This window comes from Peromyscus eremicus, chromosome 10 (assembly GCF_949786415.1).
Source record: "Peromyscus eremicus chromosome 10, PerEre_H2_v1, whole genome shotgun sequence".
Taxonomy (NCBI): domain Eukaryota; kingdom Metazoa; phylum Chordata; class Mammalia; order Rodentia; family Cricetidae; genus Peromyscus; species Peromyscus eremicus.
The window spans coordinates 8575791-8597037 of record NC_081426.1 but is presented as its reverse complement, the minus strand read 5'-3'; the positions used below and the strand labels follow the sequence as shown (position 1 = coordinate 8597037).

Here is a 21247-nt window from a genome sequence, read left to right as displayed (position 1 = left end):
TAAAAATCCATAATGAGCCAGGCATGGTGGTGCACACCTCTAGTCCCAGAACTCAAAAGGCAGAGAGGTGGATCTCTAAGAGTTTGAGGGCAGCCTAGTTTATATAGCAAGGCTGTCTCAAAAAAGAAACAAAAAAACCATAATGAGGACAGACAGCTCGTCAGTTAGGAGCACATGTTGCTCTTTCAAGGAACCCAGCACCCACATGTAGCTCACAGCTGCTGGTTTTCAGTAATAAGCAGTGCTGTCACCGTGTGATAAAGGTCACGAGGCATGACAAAACCAGTATCAGAGCTTTACTGGGAGGGGGGGACAGAAGAGAGCATGGCCAGGCCTGTTGGAAAGACACAGGAGGAGAAGGGAGAGAGGGGGAGAAGACAGCAGAAGAGAAGGGAGGAGTCTGTGACCAGCTTTTTAAGGATCCCCACACATGCACATGTGGGCTTATGGAGCTATGGCACACATGCACAGATTGCATGCCCGCACTGCGCACGGATAATAGAAGACACAAGACCCCTTGCTTGGCTACTGAACCGTGCATGTGCAGTCAGGCAGCTGGAGGAGTGGCAGAATCCTAACAACATCTGTAATTCCAGTCCCACGGGCTCCAACACCTCTTTGACTTCCAAGGATACCAGGTGCATAGTACACACAGGCATGCAGGGAAAACATTCACAGATATATAATAAAATAAATCTGAAGAGAATTTTAATAAACAAAACCAATGCACATAAAATAAATTTAAAAAAATTTTTTAAAAAATGTGAGACAGGGTTAGAGGAAGTAGGTCACTTGAGCCATGCCTCTGCAGAGTGTATCTTGTCCTCACTCTCAGCCTCCTGTCCAACACAAGATGAGCAATTATGCTGTACTATATGTTCTCGTCACTGTGACATTCAGTCTTGTATCAAACCTGAAAGCAACCAAGCTGAAAACTCAAAAACCCTCTGCCCAAACAAACTGTTTTTCCTTGTTTGTCTCAGGTAATTCATCACAGTGACGTAGTGAGTCTTTCTCTGTCCCACCAGCCAGCTCCCAAATCACTACATGAAGACTTATTATTAAGTATGAAAGCTCGGCCAATAGCTTAGGCTTGTTTCTAACTAGCTCTTACAACTTAAATTAACCCATTTATATCAATCTATATGCTGTCCTGAGGCTTGTTTACCTCATCTATGTGTTGTCCATCCTGCCTTCCTGCTTCCTCTGTGTCTCCTCCGGTCTCCATCCTTCTTCTGAGTCCTCTTTGCCTAGAAATCCTGCCTAGCTATTGGCTGTTCAGCTTTTTATTAGCCCAAACAGAGTGACACTTCTTCAGAGTGTACAAAAAGATTATTCCACAACACAGTGACAGAGATTTACTAACACACTTAGCACAATATTTTGCATACAAGAATGAATGAAGCCGGGCGGTGATGGAACACTCCCAGCACTCGGGAGACAGAGTCAGGCGGATCTCTGTGAGTTCGAGGCCAGCCTGGTCTACAGAGCGAGATCCAGGACAGGCGCAAAGCTACACAGGGAAATCCTGTCTTGAAAAACCTAAAAAGAGAATGAATGAGATACCCCATATTTTGTTTTGTCACATGATTAAAAGGAATACTCCAATTCTGAACCATACACCATTCAGTTTATGAATCTCACATCCAAGAAAATTAATAACTACATCTAATCAAACAGAATGTTGAAGGAACTTTTACTTTAATAATGAAAAAAAGTGGTATCTTCTGTCTTCAACTCCACTAGTCAGACCAGCTTTCTAATCTTACTACTCTGAGTATCTAAAAGAACAGCTTAGGGGCTGGAGAGATGGCTCAGCAGTTAAGAGCACTGGGTGCTCTTCCAGAGGTCCTCAGTTCAATTCCCAGCACCCACATGGCAGCTCACACCTGCTGTAACTCCAGTTCCAGAGGATCAGAAACCCTCACACAGACGAACACACAGGCAAAACACTAATGGACATAAAATAAAACTTTAAAAAAAAAGAACAGCTTAATAGAAAAAGCTTAATATCTGCTTCAGCAAAATCCCAAGGCTAGATATCTTGAAAATAATTGCTGTCTTCCACATTACCTAAGTCTAATTACAGAACATTGCATTAGGATTATATTAAATTACACTGTTATTCAACAAAATGATTTATAATTTTAGTCATTCTAAAACTAATTCATAGTTAACCTAGATATCATGAAAAATAAAGTCAACTGTAATTCTATGAATTTGATTCTAACTTTTTTCCTCCAGACAGGCGTCTGTACTCAGGTGATCTCTCCTAAAGGTGATGCCATATCTCTGGCCAGCAGCTAAGGTTATTTGTTTTTGTTTTCTTCCTTGAATCAAGGTCTCATATAGCCCAAGCTAGCCCTGAATTAGCTACATAGCTGAGGGTAACTCTGTGTCTCCATCTCCCAATTGTTAGAATTACAGCTGTAGGCAACCATATTCAATATAAAATGGTTTTCTTCTTTTTCACTCACATTTAATTTTGTTTGTGCATGTGTTGTGGAACAATACACTAGAGATATATGTTGTTAATAGAAAGCAGTAGCCAGGCAGGAAGTACAGGTAGGACAACCTAATAAGGATGCTGGGATGAAGAAGGGCAGAGTCAGAGGAGTCACCAGGAGAGACAGAGAAAGCAAGACATACTGGAGGACAGGTAAAGCCACAAACCACATGGCAATACATAGATTAATAAAAATGGGTTAACTTAAGTTGTAAAAGCTAGTTAGTAATAAGCCTGAGCTATCAGCCAAGCATTTGTAATTAATATAAGCTTCAGTGTGTTTATTTGGGAGCTGCTGGCAGGACAGAAACTTCCACCTACATTCATGTGCACACATGTGGAGGCCAGAGGACAATTTATAGGAATGGGTTCTACAGATTAATTCAGGTCAACAGGCTTTGCAGCAAATGCCTTTACTTGATCTGCCTGACATTGTTCTTTGATACAGGGTTTCATGTATCCAGGATGGCCTTGGACTTACTATGCAGCCAAGATGACCTTGAACTTCACCTGCTACCTCCTCCCAAGTACTATGATGCGGGAATTATAGTGTGAGCCACTGAGCAAGCTCTAAGCTCCAAATGAACATTTCTGCCAACTAGGGCATTTAAGGGTAGGAAGTCTCCAAAAATAATTACAAATAAAAGAATCTTCCTTCCCCCTTCATTTTCAGAACTACTACAGTACTGTCAACAGCCGCCTCTGGGCTTCTTTGGGAGAGAGAATACTTGATTTGTGCTGTATACAACTCAAGAACCTAAGTTAGTACTTGTGTCTTTTTATGTTTATTTCATTTTATGTGTATGTGTGTGCCTGAGTGTACTGGCTGAATTAAAAAGATCATTAAAGAACTAGGAAAAGCTGGGCCTGGTGGCTCATGCCTTCTAGGGCCTGGGTCAGGAAGGTTGCAATTTTGAGACTAGTTTTAAGATCTTATCTTAAAATAATAATAAAATAATAGTAATAATAATAATAACAACTGCCAGGCAGTGGTAGCACACACCTCTAATCTAACACTCAGGAGGCAGAGGCAGGCAGATTCTGAGTTCAAGGCCAGCCTGGTCTACAGAGTGAGTTCCAGGACAGACAGACAGGACTACACAGAGAAACCTGTGTGTGCACGGGGTGGAGGAGTACGACACAGGAGGGGACTAAGAGAAATTACTAATTTCTATACTACTAATTCAGTGACAAGCAGGGCAGGCACTAGAGGTGATTATAGACCTGGGGGTAGAGCACATCCTCCAACACTACAAAAATAAATAAACAAAAAGGCCTCAAAAGTTTGACAAGGATAGGAAAACATAAAACCTGGGAGTTCTGAGGGTATGCTCAGTAGTGGAACATGCCCACCTCACATGCAGGAGACCCTGGGGTTAGAGCCCCAACATCATGAGAAAACAAGAAAATCTCTCCTTAGGGAGAATATATACATTTACCTAATTTTCTTCTTTGCAGCTGCTAAGAAAGCTGCTTCTTCATTGTGAAAAAAAAATCTAAAAGAAACAGAACTGCGGGCACAGGGAATACCTTTCAGTCTATGTAATGACAGAACAGAGCCAAATTCCGCTGTACAGAAACTTGTAAAACCATCCTATGGACAGACCAAAACTGGTTCTGTGCTCAGGAAGAGAAACAGGAGAACAGCAGCAGACGGGGCAGCACGGTGAGAACCCTGGCCCTCAAGCTGGTGCCCGCCCCGTGGGTCACACCAGGTGACAGCAGGTGCAGGGCCAGCTTGGGACACAACCAAGTCCTGTCTCAAGAAAAAAGTAGGGTCTTCTACTCGTAACAGGCAAAGCAGGATGCCCATTAACAGCAGAACGGATAACATGGTGAGGCATTTTCAAACACTAAGATTCTCAGCAGGCTCTAGGCATTTTTTTCCACAAAAAGGCCAGACATGAATATTTTAGGCTTTGCCATCCAGTCTCTGTTCTAAGTGCCCAATTCTGCCCTGGGAGGGCAAAAATGAGACAATTTATCATACTGACGTCTGACGTTCATATTGTTTTTTATGGGTCACTACAGTTTTTAAACATTAAAAATACAGAAAAGCATCTCTCTAACCCTATTACTAACTTTAAGAGACCTAAAAAGATTATTAGAGAGCTGGCAGGATGGCTCAGTGGTTAAGAGAACTTGCTCTTCTAGAGGTCATGAGTTTGATTCCTGCACCCACAAGGTGGCTCACATCCATCTGTAACTCCAGTTTTAGGGGATATGGCGCCATCTCCTGGCTTCTGAGGGCACACATGTGGCACACATACATACAGTCAGGCAAAACATTCAAACATGTAAGTAAATGTTGCCAGGTGTGGTGGCATAGGCCTTTAATCCCAGCCCTCAGGAGGCAGAGGCAGGCAGATCTCTGAGTTTGAGGTTAGCCTGGTCTACAGAGTGAGATCCAGGACAGCCAGAGCTACACAGAGAATCCCTGTCTTAAAAAAAACAGGGGAAAAAACTATAGAAAATCAGGAAAGATAGCCAAGCAAGGAAGGAAGGGAGGGTGGGAAGAAAGAGAAAGAGAGAGGAAAGAGAGGGGGAGAGAGGAGAGATAGAGGGGGGAGGAGGAGAGAGCACGCCAAAGACTGAAAAAATACATCTTTCAAACGCATCCCTGGTAACATACTTCTTCCAACTAGGCCCCACATTATCAAGCGTTCCCACCACCTCTGGGCAGGCCATCAGACTGAGGTGCAAGCCTTGTGAACATGATCTTTAGGAGATATGGTGGTTAGAATGGAAATGGCCTCCACAGGCTCACAAATTTGAATACTTGGTCATGAGGGAGTAGCACTATCTGAAAGGATGACCATGTTAAAGGAAATGTGTCACTGGGAGTGGACTTCGAGGTTTAAAAAAAAAAGCCCATTCCAAGCCCAAAGTCTCCATCTTCCTGCTGCCTATGGATCCTGATGTAGAACTCTCAGCTACTTCTCAAAGATTCCTTGGATTTTGTTGTTGTTATTTTGGTGGTGGTTATTTTTTTTCCTGTTCCAGAAAAGGTATCATAGAAGCCAGGCTGTAGTTAAGGATAACCCTGATCTCCCAATCCCCTCCTACCTCCCCAGTTCTGGGACTACACACATGTACGAGCACTATGCCTGGCTATACAAAACTGTCTGTAATTCGTTTTTTTAAATAAAAGAATTAGTTGAAACAATTGCTTTTTAATTTTTAGATTTGTTTAGTTCATGTGTACGAATGTTTTGCCTGGGTGTATGCATGTGTACCACTTGGTGTCCTGGAGGACAGAAGGACCTCTGATCCCCTGAAACTTCAGTTACAGATGGTTGTGCATCACCATTTGAGTGCTGGGAATCCAACTTGAATCTTCTTGAAGAGCAACAAGAGCTCTTTGTTTGTTTGTTTCTTTTTATTTTTCAAGACAGGGTTTCCTGGGTAGCCCTCGCTGTTCTAGAACTCACTCTGTAGACCAGGGTGGCCTCAAACTCACAGAGATGCACTTGCCTCAGCCTCCTGAAAGCTGGGATTAAAGTCGTGTGCTACCACCACCCAGCTCCCCACTTCAGTTAAATTCTACTACATTAATTTATCCATCTGTATGTGGGCATGTACTTGCCACCCATGTACTTGTGAAGGCATGTGCTACCACCACTCAGCTCACAATAAGAGCTCTTAACCAATGAGTCATCTCTACAGTCCCATTGAAACATTTTTATTAAAAAATCATTTCTAATTTCAAAATACCAAGCCAAATGTTTACATTTCTTTTTGTACCAAAATTCTTACTGTTGAATAGCCAGCAAAAGCATTTTTCCAACTAGAACATTCCAGAAAAAGAAAACATTTAAACATTGTTTGTGGATTCCTGCAGCATATTAGCAAACCAATATTCCACTGCCACCTACAGTGGAAAAATAAAACTACAGCTTATAGCTAAAACCTAAAGGTATGCCCTCTTCTATTTATGAGCCCATATTTAGCTCAGGATGTTGTGTTATGCCAACCCTCAAGAGACAGATGCAAGAGAATCACTGCAAGTTCAAGGCCTGCCTGGGCTACCCAGTGAGTCCCAGGATAGCTTGCTTTAAAAAGAATGAACCCCACTGGATGATGGTGGCACATACCTTTAATCCCAGCACTTGGGAGGCAGAAGCAGACCAATCTCTTGAGTTTGAGGCCAGCCTCATCTACAAAGAGAGTTCCAGGACAGCCAGAGCTGTTACAAAGAGATACTCTGTCTCAAAAACAAAACAAAAAGAGACCCTATCTCAAATAATGTACTCACACATTTTTAAAATTTATTTTTATTTTAAATGCATTGGTGTTTTGCTTGCATGTATGTCTGTGTGAGGGTGTCAGGTCCCCTAGAACTGAAGTTACAGACAGTTGTAAGCTGCCATGTGGGTGCTAGGAATTGAACCCAGATCCTCTGGAAGAGCAGTCAGTGCTCTTAACTGCTGAGCCATCTCTCCAGCCCTGAACTCACACATTTTTTATTGATGTTTTATTTTATTATCCAAACCATACAGTAACAGTAAAAATCTTTCTACTGTAACAGGGCCCCAGACCTTAACACGACCGACTCTATGATGGAAGTGTCATTCAGGCTGTAAAACTCAGCACACAGACTGCACCGCCTGCCAAAAAATGAAAACAAAGACCTAACCCATCACAGTCCATAGTTCCGGGCAAGTCTCTAAATGTACTAACCTCGCTTTTTGGCTTCTGTATTTCTGGCTAACTGTTCTTGTTAACTGAAGTGTATTAATCCAGGATATGGCTTTTGTGTTTTAGGGGCGATAAGCTTAGCATGTAGTTAGGAATTTAGAATGTGAACCTAATGTCATGAGACTCTACATAATAAAATATAACTTTTGTTATACTAACTACGAGTACTTCTTGCTTGCAACATAGAAGCTGGCGGATCTCTGTGAGTTCGAGGCCAGTCTGGTCTACAGAATGAGTTTTAAGACAGCCAGGGCTACACAGAGAAACCCTGTCTTAAAAACGAAATAACTTTCTATTGGCTTAAACCCATGTCCGAGCAGTCTTCTCCAGTGAATACCCCACAACACTGCATTACACATTAAATGCAAACTCTTTTTGCAAATAACAAAACTCATTTAATGTTTTAAAAAAGATTCTAGAGAGGAACCAGGGCCAGAGAGAGGGCTAAGTTGGTAAAGCCTTGCCAAATAAGCATGAGAACCTAATTTCTATCACCAGCGCCCACATAAATGCGCCCGGGAGTTGGGGCTACCGGCACCCAGCACGGAGGGCTGCGACAGCACCATGCTCGGACTTGGGGAGCAGTCCCGGGGGGGGGGGGGGGGGGGGGGGGGCGGAGGCACGGGGAGCCGGAAGCGCAGGCTCAAGCAGCTGGCCGACTTCCAAGCCGGCCTTTGACTCCCTGCGTGCGCATGCGCTCACACTCCTACTGGCGCACTGCGCTCACACAACCGTGACTCAGCCAGTTCAACCCTCTAGGGTGGTGAGAAAAAAAAGACAGCTGAGCCTGTCGATGCCAGGCTGTAATCGCTGTTCAGGGAGGCAACTTTAAAAAGCAGAACAACTTAGCAGTAGGTGAGATTTTTCAATCCACAGCGCGCGAAAGAAAAATTATCGCGATATCTGGGAAGGCATCCACGCTCTGCGGTAAGATGGCAACACAAGAGACTGTGATTCCTGAAAAACTGAGCCACAAAAAATACAGGGCTGCCCTGAGGAAGGAGAAACGCAAGAAACGTCGGCAGAATATGGCTCGGCTGAGAGCCCTTGCAGCCCCCCCGGAAGAGGAGGAGGATGTTTCTACTGACGAACAACTTAAAGAGAAATTATTGGAGCTAGAGCGACAAAAATTACATGAAGAGTGGCTGCTGAGGGAGGAGAAGGCACAAGAAGAATTCAGAATAAAGAAGAAAAAAGAAGAAGCCGCTAGAAAACAGAGGGAAGAACAGGAGAGACAGATAAAGTTGGAATGGGAAGAACAACAGAAAAAACAGAGAGAAGAGGAGGAGCAGAAGCTCCGAGAGAAGAGGGAGCGAGAGGAAGCGGTGCAGAAAATGCTGGACCAGGCTGAAAATGATGGCACTTGGCAGAACCCAGAACCGCCCCAGGAATTAAGACTGGAGAAATACCGAGCCAGTTGTCCCTTCTACAGTAAAACGGGAGCGTGCCGCTTTGGAAACAGGTGTTCACGGAAACATGACTTCCCCACATCAAGCCCCACCCTTCTTGTGAAGAGTATGTTTACAACATTTGGAATGGAGCAGTGCAGAAGGGATGACTATGACTCTGACGCCAGCCTGGAGTACAGCGAGGAGGAGACCTACCAGCAGTTCCTGGACTTCTACCATGATGTGCTGCCCGAGTTCAAGAACGTGGGGAAAGTGATTCAGTTCAAGGTGAGCTGCAACTTGGAGCCTCATCTGCGGGGCAATGTGTATGTTCAGTACCAGTCGGAAGAAGAATGCCAAGCAGCCCTCTCTCTCTTTAATGGAAGATGGTACGCGGGACGACAGCTTCAGTGTGAATTCTGCCCAGTGACCCGGTGGAAAATTGCAATTTGTGGTTTATTTGAAATGCAAAAGTGTCCAAAAGGAAAGCACTGCAACTTTCTTCATGTGTTCAGAAATCCCAACAATGAATTTAGAGAAGCTAACAGAGACATCTACCTGTCTCCAGCTTGGACTGGCTTCTCTGGTAAAAACTCAGACAAGAGGGAGAGGAAGGACCACCATGAGGAATACTATGGCAAGCCAAGGACTGCCCACTCTAGTCCACACCACTCCTCCAAGAGAAACAGGGAGTCAGAGAGGAAGAGTACTCACAGGAAGAAATCTCACAAACAGGAAACAAGGGGTCATGAGAGGCACGGTTCAAGAAGAGGAAGAGAAGAGGATGACAGTCCAGGCCCACAAAGCCAGAGCCACAGAGCCTGAGCAGGCGAGACAGCATCACTTGGGCCCAAGAATCTGGGACCAGGCAACTACAAAACCCCACTACAGAATAAAAACCTAACCCAGTATCTTTCAGACACCCCAAGATATTCAAAACAAAACTGATTACAAAGGAAAGGCACGGTGACTCGATCTAATTCCCAACCAAGTGACAGTCTTGTGGCTTTAACAAAACCAGGTATTCATTGTTCCTTAGTCTTTTGCTGTTACAATTCTTAGTTTAATGTTATTGATGTTATTTTCCATACAGTTTAAACTAGCATTCATATGTTGAGTTTTCTTGTGATAATCAAGATTACATTAAACTGTGATGTTTTATTATACTTACTAGTATATTAACATTATTTTTATATCCTTTGAATATGTTTTACTTAGAACACATAGGAGTACAGAAACACTAACGTCCCTTGTTTTTAGACAGGTTCTCACTATGTAGCTCTGGCTGGCCTGGAACTAAACTAGACTGGCTTTGAACTCACAAAGATCTGCCTGCCTCTGCCTGTCAGCTGCTGCTGGGGTCACAGGAATGTTCCACCACCTCAATCTAATAGTAATTTTTTTTTTTTATTTTAAGTTTTTTGAAACTGGGTTTCTCTGTGTAGATTTGGATGTCCTGGAACTCACAATGTAGCCCAGGCTGGCCTCAAACTCACAGAGATCCACCTCCCTCTGCCTCCAGAGTGCTGGGATTAAAGGCATGTGCCTTTTTAATTTATTTTTCTTTGGAGGCTTAGGTGTGTGTATGTCTCTGTGTCTGTGGGTCTGTGTGTCTGTGTGTGCTTGTATGAAGGCTTTAACCTGTGAGCCATCTTTCCAGCTCATAATGATCTTCTTTTTTAAACAGATCTCAAGTCTTGAGAACAAGTTAGTGAAATTTTTAGGTATCTACCAAGTAACCAACTTCTAAACATAATTTATACATATTATTTCCAAATACTCACATGGTAAATTTAAGAACAGATGTTTAAGTATTGAGAGCTACTGGTAGCAAAAATCCATGAGAGTATACAGCAGTGACAACTAGAGTTCAGAAGGTCAACCTATCAGAACTAAGGGTTCTGTTAGAGGAAACCATCACACAAGGTGTTATAGAATTACTGCCTTTTGAATGAACTGGCTGTCTCTTGTTGTAAACTTCTTGTGCAATATCAGCTATGAGTCTCCCCATTTACCGTGCATCTCCATGTTGTGTGTACATGTGATTTCACGATCGCATCTCAATCTTGGGCACAACTTTCCCTACATATGTGGGGTAATTGGATAACTTTCCCCAGCTGTGTTTATTTTTCATTAACATATATCTAGCCAGGGCCATTCTCCAGACAAAAGTATTTCAGCTAAGATACCTTTTTCCAAGGACAAATGCAGAGATATAAACATTAGCTCATCTCACCCACAGATAGAGAAAATAACCGCTAACAATTAAATCCCCAACCCCTTACCTTCACCCTGGCTTACTTACACAAGATCCTAACTGAAGAGATTTCCTGCTCACATTCCTGGATGATGTTTTAGCCATTTGTTAGTTACTGAGTTAAGACAGTTACTTCCCACTGACCCCAGGAGATTGCCTACAAGGCCAGACAAGTGATAGGTGCCAAGCTTCTTTCTTGTGCAAATTAATTTCTTATTCCTCCTCAGCCAGGTGCTATTCCTAGATTTTCTCCTCAGCAATTACTCTGAGTAAAAGTGCTTTTACTAACCAAATACTACACGCTCTGACATAGGTTGCTTAGCCACCTAGCATATGTCCCCCTCCCTATCAGAAAGCAGCTGCAGCCGGGACGAGCAGGAAAAGTGGCACCAAAGACAGTTTACTTTCTTGTGACTTATTGACCCCTAACATTCTACCTAGCATTTCTAGATTATAGTTTGAGCACATAAATTCCCTAATTGATCTTAGCCATCAGTTGACCCTACCAGAGAGCTCCCCTTCAGTCACTCCCCTTTTGGGTTGTAATTGGAAGCTGACAACTAATTGCTTTATGTGTGGGTCCTTATCACCTCTCTCTGAGACCCTGAAACTTCAAGCCTCACATTGCTTTACCAAAGAATTACTGTGTGGGTATATATACTGGTTCTCTGAGAGCACTGGGGGGAGAGGATTGATGGAAAAGAACAAAGATGAGGATGGAGATGGAAAGAACTAGGTAGAATGATGAGAGAACAGCAGAAGGGACTGAGAGCAGGAGGGACCAAGAGGAGCTAAGTAAGAGAACAGAAAAGAAACTGTGTAGATAGAATTGACTGAGAAGAATAAAGTGAATGGACTAAAGAACTCAGTGTGCTTAGATTCACTGAATGCCCCTCAGATTAGAATCCTCAGCTGGTTGGTAGACTCTTCCATGGACCCTGGGAGAAAACAATATAGACTGGACCTATTGTTTGCGTTATTAAAGGTAAGGGTTAGCATCTTTATGTAAATGTTCAGATGTTAAATACTTTAGGCTTTTAATGCCAAATAGTATCTGTCACAGCCACTGTTATTATATTGGCAACAGCTGCTACAGATAAGCAAATGAATGAGCATGTGACCATGTTATGGCAAAGCTTTATTTGTCAAAACAAGAACAATGGGGAATGTAACTGAGTTGCAGTGCACTTGCCTAGCATGGCCATGACCATGGGTTTAATAACTCATGGTACTACCAAACAAAGCAATAAGAACAATAGGAATGGGCATGTGGTGGGGAGCATGGGGGCATCAGGCCAGATTAGTCCTACAGCCATAATCTGCCACCCCTGACTTAGTGTTATATTTTCTGTTCTCCCCACACAGAAATTGTACTTTCACATTGCCCAAGCTAGCTCTAAACTAAGCTCACGAGTCTCTTGTCTCAGCCTCTCAGGAGTTAGGACTACAGGCATATGCCACTGTGCCCAACTCTAGTTGCCTTCTCAATGCAGCTGGCACATTTAAGCACTATCCATTCATTCAAATGTTCTACGAATGTCTACTAAGTACCTATCACATGCCTTAAGAAATAAGTATTAAAGAGGGAAAATAATAAAGTTCTGCCTTCTTTACACATGTACACACTAGTAAGGATATTATAAAAACTCAGGTAGTATTATTAATTCTTCATACCAAATTATAAATGTGAGCTGAAAAAATTAAACAATGTGCTGTGACTGGCGGTACACACCTTTAACCCCAGAACTCTCTGTAGATCCGAGGCCAGTTTGATCTACATAGTGAGTTCCAGGCACACAGTGACACCCTGTTTCAAAAAACCAATAAACACAGGCTGGAGAGATGGCTCACTGGTTAAGAGCCCTAACCCACATACCATAACTACTTTATTAATTTCACAATTCTTTGGGCACTATCCAGAAATCAAATATAGTGTAGGGCCAGCAAGATAGTACACTGGTTAAATGTGCATGCAGCCAAACCTAAAGATAGAAATTTGATCCCTGGAACCTATGTGGTGGAAGGAGAAAACTGAATCCTCCTATAAGTTGTCTTCTGACCTCCACATGTGCACCATAGTGTGTACACACACACACACACACACACACACACACACACACACCATAGCGTGAATGAATGGGCTGCTTCACATATCCATAAGCAGATGAAATGTTTGCCCCTTTGTGATTAACAGGTAAAGCTAGAGTGCTAGTGTTCCAAACAAGGAAATTGTTGTTCCATTCTACAGTACAAATGTCAAGAAAATAGTACATAACATTACTGTGGATATCGTTCTGTATAAATAAAACACTGATTGGCCAGTGGCCAGGCAGGAAGTATAGGTGGGACAAGCAGAGAAGAGAATTCTGGGAAGCAGAAGGCTGAGGAGGGGGAGACACTGCCAGCAGCCGCCATGACAAGAAGCATGTGAAGTTGCCGGTAAGCCACGAGCCACGTGGCAAGGTATAGATTTATAGAAATGGGTTAATTTAAGATATAAGAACAGTTAGCAAGAAGCCTGTCACGGCCATACAGTTTGTAAATAATATAAGCTTCTGTGTGTTTATTTTATAAGTGGGCTGTCGGACTGCCAGGGCTTGGTGGGATCCGGAAAAAACTCTAGCTACATAACATTTAGAAACAATGTGAAAATTAGGAATCTGAAACTGGTGCACAACACATTGCCAGGTAGTTGGCAATAAGAAAACTGTTACCTGGGGTCAGGCTTGGGTTTAGCTCAGCATTACAAGCTTACCTAGCAAGTACAAGATCCTGGGTTTGATCCTCAGCACATCAAAAGAGATTGCTAATGAGTGCCCACTGTGTTCTCTAGGAATTCCACATTTCCTTTGTTCTGTCCTCTGGGTCTCCGTTTCTATGCAGAACATGGTTTTCTAGGTGAAAGACACGAGGTCCACCACCATCTGTGTGTTAGGTGTGTAAGACACGAGGTCTACCACCATCTGTGTTAGGTGTGTAAGACATGAGGTCCACTACCATCTGTGTTAGGTGTGTAGGACACGAGGTCCACTACCGTCTGTGTGTCAGGTGTGTAGGACACGAGGTCCACTACCATCTGTGTCAGGTGTGTAAGACACGAGGTCTACTACCATCTGTGTGTTAGGTGTGCAGGACACGAGGTCCACTACCGTCTGTGTGTTAGGTGTGTAGGACACAAGGTCCACTACCGTCTGTGTGTCAGGTGTGTAAGACACGAGGTCTAGTACCATCTGTGTGTTAGGTGTGCAGGACACGAGGTCCACTACTGTCTGTGTTAGGTGTATAGCCTGCTTCAAAGCAGCAATGACAGCAGGATTAAAGGAGTAAGTGCTTCACTTTTTCTTGACTAATCCACCAAATATTCCTTACTACATACCCTCATATTATGATCAGATTGAACTGTTCACCATGTTAGTGTGTGTATGATGTGTGTGTGTGATGTATGTGTGCATACACATTCACATACGTGACTGCAGGAGCATGTGTGCCAGTGTATGTACAGAAGTCAGAGGCCAACCTCAGGTGTTTGTCCCCACCTTCTACTTGGTTTGAGATGAGTTTCTTCATTGTCTTTCCACTCTGTGTGCCAGGCTAACTGGCCCTAAGCTTCCGGGATTTTGCTGTCTCCACCTCCCATCTCCTCAAATTGCAGACACTTACACTACATGACCAGTTTTTATTTTAAGACTTTTTAAAAAGATTTATTTGTTATATGAGTATTTTGTCTGCATGTATGTCTGGGCACCTCAAGTGTGCCTGGTGCCCAAGGAAGCCAGAAGAGGATATTGGATTCCCTGGAACTGGAATTACAGATGGTTGTGAGCCCTCCTTTGGATGCTAGGAGCCAAACCCAGATCCTATAAGAACAAGTGCTCTTAACTGCTGAACTACCTATCCAGCCCCTACACGTCCAGTTTTTATGTGGGTTTTCGGGATTCAAACCCAGGTCCTCACACTTGTACAACATTCACTTTTACCTACCAAGCTATCCCCAGCCTATTCATCATCCCTTGAACATGCTCTACATTTTCCCTACCCCACATCTGCTATTAACTTTGAATATACCATAAAGCTGCCCTTTATCTAAGTCTAGAATAATCACTTTGTTCAAAAGCAGCAAAATAGCATCTTAAGAAGCCTGCCAGAGGCTGGGAGTGGTGGTGCATGCTTTTAATCCCAGCACTCAGGAGGCAGAAACAAGCAGATCTCTGTGAGTTCAAGGCCAGTCTGGTCTACACAATGAGGCCCTGTCTAAAAAAGGGGTGGGGGGCTGGAATCTGGCAGGGTAGCAGTGGTTTATTATGATTACTGCAACACATATCTCACCATGACTCTTAGTCTGTGAGGAAGACACTCCGGCAGTAGGAAACAAAAGGAATGTGAAAGACATCCCATCCCCAAATGGATGGAAGAGCAGGCCCAAAGCCTGGTGATAAAACAATGGCCGCATTTCAACAAGGAAAGAGACCCACCTGCTCCATTCTCTGCTCCTCCTCCTGAAGGAGCCACCCTCCTACCTGCCCCCAGTCTCCCAGGTCCTCCTTACTCTGGTATAATGCAAGCACCCAACATGGGCCCCCTTCCTCCTGGGATGATGCCTGTGGGACCTGCTCCCTGGGATGAGGCCACCCTGGAAGACCACATGCCCTTGACGCCCAGGCCTCCAATGATAAGATGGTGCTCACCTGGCATGGCATGACTCAGATAAGGGCAGGGGGTTATCAGGGCTGTGTTTTTCTGTTTCACTAGGAGATATGGTGCTGCACCTGGATGTTTTATAGTGGCATGACAAGGAAAACCTCTCCCCCTATCTAGCATAGGGAATAGTTTTAGAGGGGAGAAGAGGGATTTTTTTTTTTTTTTTTTTTTTTTTTTTTTTGGTTTTTCGAGACAGGGTTTCTCTGTGTAGCTTTGCGCCTTTCCTGGATCTCACTCTGTAGACCAGGCTGGCCTCGAACTCACAGAGATCCTCCTGGCTCTGCCTCCCGAGTGCTGGGATTAAAGGCGTGCGCCACCACCGCCTGGCAAGTAGTTTCATTTGTATCGTGAACTGTGAGAATAAAAATGTTAGCTCTTTTAGTTAAAAAAAAAAAAAAAAAAAAAAAAAAAAAACTGGCAGAAAGGATACCTCCTTTCTGTCCACAGTTGCTTACTCACTTCTGTTTGTAAATATAACGTCCTTACATCATACATATCTACATTATGTTCCCTTTTATTAAAGATGGATGGGCTGGTGAGATGGCTCAGCAGGTAAGGACACCTGCTGCCAAGCCTGACCATCTGGATTAGACCCCCAGAAACCATCTGGTGGCACACACCTTTACTCAGCACTCAGGAGGCAGACGCAGATGGATCCTGTGAGTTCCAGGCCAGCCAAGACTATATAATGAGACCCATCTCAAAAACAAAAGCAACTCCATATGGTGGAAGAAGAGAACCGACTCATTCAATAAGTGATCTTCTGACCTATGCACACACAATAAATAGATATATGAATATAAAATTTAAAGAGTAGACATTCTCTGCTTAAAAATCATATTTGCCCAGGTGGTGGTGGTGGTGGTGGTGGTGGCGGCGGCGGCGGCGGTGGCGCACGCCTTTAATCCCAGCACTTGGGAGGCAGAGGCAGGAGGATCTCTGTAAGTTCGAGGCCAGCCTGGTCTACAGAGTGAGATCCAGGACAGGCTCTAAAGCTACACAGAGAAACCCTGTCTCGAAAAAACATAAATAAATAAATAAACAAATAAATAAATAAATCGATCAATCATATTTGCGCTCTATGTCTTCATAAGAATCAGACATTTGGGGCTAGAGAGCTGTCTCAGTGGTCAAGAGCATGTATTGCTCTTTCAGGGGACCTGATTTCCGATCCGAGCAACCCCCATCAGACAACTCACAACTAGCTGTAGCTCCAGTTCCAGGGGATCCAACATCTCTAGCCTCTCCAGGCACCTGCATTCAGCTGCACAGGCGCACATAAATACATACAATAAAAAAGTGATTTGAAGCAGAAGTCACCCTGAGCACCTGTTCCAGTCTCACTGAGCAGGCTTCTCTCCTGGCACTCGGACCAATCACTGCAGAGCCTGTGCTGTCCCACACCACTCCTGGAAGCACTGCCCACTGAGAGTCATGCTGGCTTAACAGCCTAGACCCTTCGGGACACTCGAGTATCTGCATCTCACTTAGCAACATATTTCAAATCAAATAAAAGAGGCATCTTGCAAACAATCTCTTCTCTGCATTTGGCAAATTTTATCTCTATATAATAAATCAAAGAATCATCTAGAGATAAGCAGTAGGGTCAACATTAGATCCTAAGATACTGCCTGTAATATGTGCATTTCTTCCTGGCCTGCAATCCCTTATCCTCATCCTTGTGGACCAAGGAAACACCAAACCAAATACCAAATTCCCCAGAAAATCTTCCCAGATTACTTGAAGATTTGATAAAATAGAAGGCATCTAGTCATGGCATATGATACCAATAAAATTGCTTAGAATGTCCACAATCATACTGAGACTTTTCAAATTACATTTTGATGGTGCTGGCTCAAAACTAGAGCCTTGATTAAACAGGCTAGGCAAGTGCTTTACATCCTCAGCCTTTGGCTTGTTGAGCTACAAATGCACAAAACCTAAGCTGGCCTTCAGTCCAAGGTCCTGTCTTCCCCTCCAGGGTGTTGGCAGATCAGGCCTGTACCACTCTGACACTACTTTACCACCACAAGTGACTGAGACATTACTCCTCCCATTGCATGAGCCAATTCCAGTCACCTTCTGTGAAGTAATTGCATTTTTTCTTGTATTCAAATAGTATAAGAAAAATTAGAGCCAGGCGGTGGTGGCGCACGCCTTTAGTCCCAGCACTCGGGAGGCAGAGGCAGGCGGATCTCTGTGAGTTCGAGGCCAGTCTGGTCTACAGAGCGAGATCCAGGAAAGGCGCAAAGCTACACAGAGAAACCCTGTCTCGGAAAAAAAAAAAAAAAAGAAAGAAAGAAAGAAAAATTAGGTGGAGGCACATGCCTTTGATCCCAGTACTCAGGAGCCACAGGCAGGTGGATCTCTGAGTTCAGGGCCAGCTTCATCTACCTGGTCTACAGAGTAAGTTCCAAGACAGCCAGGACTACACAAAGAAACCCTGTCTTGAAAAACAGACAAAGAAATGTAATAAATAAAAGCATAAATATTTTTAATAGTAAGTTAAATTTTTTTTTTTTAAAGATTTATTTAGTATACAGCATGTATGACTGCAGGTCAGAAGAGGGCATCAGATCTCATTGTAGATGATTGTGAGCCACCTTGTGGTTGCTGGGAATTGAACTCAGGACCTTTGGAAGAGCAGTCAGTGCTCTTAACCTCTGAGCCATCTCTCCAGCCCAATTTTTTTTTTTTTTTTTTTTTTTGAGTCTGAGTTTCTCTGTGTAGCTTTGGAGCCTATCCTGGAACTCACTCTGTAGCCCAGGCTGGCCTCGACCTCAGAGATGTGCCTGCCTCTGCCTCTCAAGTGCTGGGATTAAAGGCGTGGTGTACTACTACCATCTGGCCCAAATTAAATTTTAACACTAACTTTAAATTGTGTGTTTTTAGGCTGTTAAGACACCTTGTTTCCTCATCTGTGTGCATATGGAGGCAAGAGGCCCACATCAGGTATCTTCCTCAGTGGCTCTCCACTTTGTGTGTGTGTGTGTGTGTGTGTGTGTGTGTGTGTGTGTGTGTGTGTGTGCGCGCGCGCGCCACAGGCCAGGGAACAACTTGTCACAATTCTCTTTCTACCATGTGGATTCCATGTACTGAACACAGATTGTCAGCCTTAACAGCAAGCTCCTTCACCTGCTAAGCTATCTCCCTGACCTTATTTGCTAGTCTAGCACAGGGTCTCTCACTAATTGGCTAGGCTGGCCAGCTGGTCAGTGAGGCCTGGGCCTCTGCCTTTCTACACCTCACAAGTGCTGGGTTACAAACATGCCTGGCTTTTTCCTGGGTGCTAGGATCAAACTCAGGTGTTCCCACTTGCACAGCAAGCATTTTACATAGTGAGCCATCTCCCCAGTCCAACCACTTCATTTCGTTTAAGATAATTTTTATTTTATGTGTATGAGTGGTTTTGCCTGCATGTAAGTATAGTGTGTGAGTGCCTGGTGCCCATGAAGACCAGAAGAGGGTGCTGGATCTCCTAGAATTGGAGTGACAGACTGTAGTAAGCTGCCACATGAGTGCTAGGAACCAAACCCAGGCTGTCTACAAGAGCAGCAAGTGCTCTTAACCACTGAGCCTTCTCTCCAGCACCCCTATTTTTTAAGGCAGGGTCTCTCACTGAACCTGGAGTAAACAGACTGGGTTAGAACGGCTAGCCAGGAAGCCCCAGAGATCCTCCTATCTGATTCCGCAAGGTCTGGATTGCAGGCACCCGGCATTTACATGGGTTCTTGGGGATGGACTCAGGTCCTCAGGCTTGCATGGCAAGCACTCGACCAACTGAGCCATCCCTCAGCCCCATGCTCTAATCTTCGAAATAGGTAGGTGCTCACTATGGTTTAAAAATTACATTATTTTTAGTTTTTCTTTTCTTCACACTTTGGCACTAGAAGCATTCCTATGACTAATTCTGGGTTTACATCAGACTAATTAATATGGCCATTAGCCACATGTGACCACTTTAATCATTTGAAATGGGGCTAGTTGCAGCTAAAAATGTTTTAAATGTAAAATACACATATTTTAAAGACTTTGTGAAAACAATACACTGTCTAGTCGTTACATAAATGGTAATACTTTGAATATACTAGTTAGATAATTATAACATCTTACTAAAAAAAAAAAACACAGAAACCAGCTGGGCAGATAGCTTGGTTCTAATCTCCAGCACTCATGAAGGCTGGGTATGGCCCGCCACTTCTGTAACCCCAGCACTGGCAGGGCAAAGGCCAGCATCCCTGGCGTTCCTGACTGGCCTAGCCAATCAGTGAGCTCCAGCTTCAGTGAGGGCCCCTATCTGGAAAGAGGTGGAGAGTCATAGTACAAGGCACCAGCATAGACCCCTAGCCTCCATGTGCATCTCTCACACACACATACACCACAGCAGGGTGTGGTGGCAGATGCTTATAATTCTAGCATTTGGGAAGTGGAAGCAGGAGGATCAGGAACTCAAGATCATCCTCAGGTACACAGTGAGTTCAAGGCCAGTGTGGACTACAAGAGATCCTATATCAAAACTGGCGTGGAGCTTAGAGACGGCTCAGCGGTTAGGAGCACTCAATGCTCTTTCGGAGGACCTGAGTTCCCAGTACTCACATGGTGGCCTGCAACCATTCCAAGTGATCTGGCACCCTACTCTGGCCTCCGCAAGCACCAGGCACCACACTCATACACATAAAACAAAAATGAATCTTTTTAAATTAATTTCACCTGTTACGTTTCCATGAGACAGTGTGATGTATAACTTCGTTCCATTTGGTGAATATACCCTTCACCATAAAGTCGATTCTTTAATGGTGTTTACTCCAGCTAATCTATCCTTTATCTCGCCAACCACCTCATTCTAACGCTCCCAACTTCCACAACGCAGGAAAGCTGTCAAGCGCGCTCTCACTCTCCTCACACAAGGGTCTCACTAGTAGCCCCGGCAGGCTTGGCTGTGCTGGAATTCGCTATGTAGGCCAGGCTGGCCTCGAACTCACACAGCTCTCTGTACTACCACGCCCGGCTGCAACCAATCTTGGAAAAGTCCGGGACGGAGAAAACTCGAAACTTATCTAACTACAGACACGGAGGAGTCTTGAGGGATTTGAAAGCCCAAGGTTTTCACCGGTGTGTGTCCCCACAGCCAAGCCAGCTCCGGGGGAGCCACAGAGCCAGCTCCGGGGGAGCCACAGAGCCGCTGCCGAGCGGCACCCGAGGCTGGGGGCGGGTCTGGGGCTGCAAGGAGGGCAGGGCCGCGCGCCCCAACAGCTGTACCTTAAGAATCCCCCTCATCTTCGCCAGGAAGGGGCGGAACTCCTCCAGGGGCACTTCCGGGTAGAGCTGGCTGTGCAGCAGCTCCTCGGTGACACCCGCGTGTCCGTGGAAGGCGCTCTGCGCCAGGCCGCTCAGCAGCCCGCTCAGGGACTTGCAGCCCTCCAGCTCGCCCGCCATGGCCAGGGAGCGCCCTCCGCCCAGCGGCGGGTCGCGGCCCCGCTACGGCGGCCGAGACGGAGCGCGAAGCCGCGTTCCTCCACTAGCCAGCATAAGCGGTTCTCGCTTTTGCTCTGCCCCGCACATCCACTGGTTCGACCACAGCCCATCCGTTGACTTTCCCTTAGGTCACCGGGCTTTCACTGTGTCCTTTTTCACCCCAAACGGCGCTCAAAGATCGCTTGATGAGATAGATGTATGAGCTATAACTCCGTAACTTGGGTG

The 21247-nt window shown here is 44.6% G+C and overlaps 2 protein-coding genes across 4 annotated transcripts in view; one reads left to right on the top strand and one right to left on the bottom strand.

The window, feature by feature from the left end:
- Positions 1–21021, bottom strand: part of Commd1 (copper metabolism domain containing 1) — a 140286-nt gene extending 119265 nt beyond the window's left edge. For 2 of the 3 annotated variants that reach the window (XR_009381787.1, XM_059275344.1), the window contains exon 1: positions 20807–21021. Coding sequence is in view for 1 of the 3 variants with exons in the window: in XM_059275344.1 (XP_059131327.1) it covers positions 20807–20983 (177 nt within the window). In the remaining 2 variants the exon portion in view is untranslated. Of the gene's footprint in view, positions 1–20257; positions 20584–20806 lie in introns of those variants that run through there. The other variant, XM_059275345.1, reaches the window with a different exon arrangement.
- On the top strand, positions 7926–9758 carry LOC131920880 (U2 small nuclear ribonucleoprotein auxiliary factor 35 kDa subunit-related protein 1). Its single transcript, XM_059275343.1, has one exon. The coding sequence runs from the start codon at positions 8137–8139 to the stop codon at positions 9415–9417; it is 1281 nt and encodes a 426-aa protein (XP_059131326.1). The 5' UTR covers positions 7926–8136; the 3' UTR covers positions 9418–9758.
- Positions 21022–21247: the final 226 nt, after the last annotated feature.

What these genes read in the sequence shown, in the direction of transcription:
- LOC131920880 (XM_059275343.1), top strand. Translation starts at nt 8,137, where the DNA reads ATGGCAACACAAGAGACTGTGATTCCTGAAAAACTGAGCCACAAAAAA.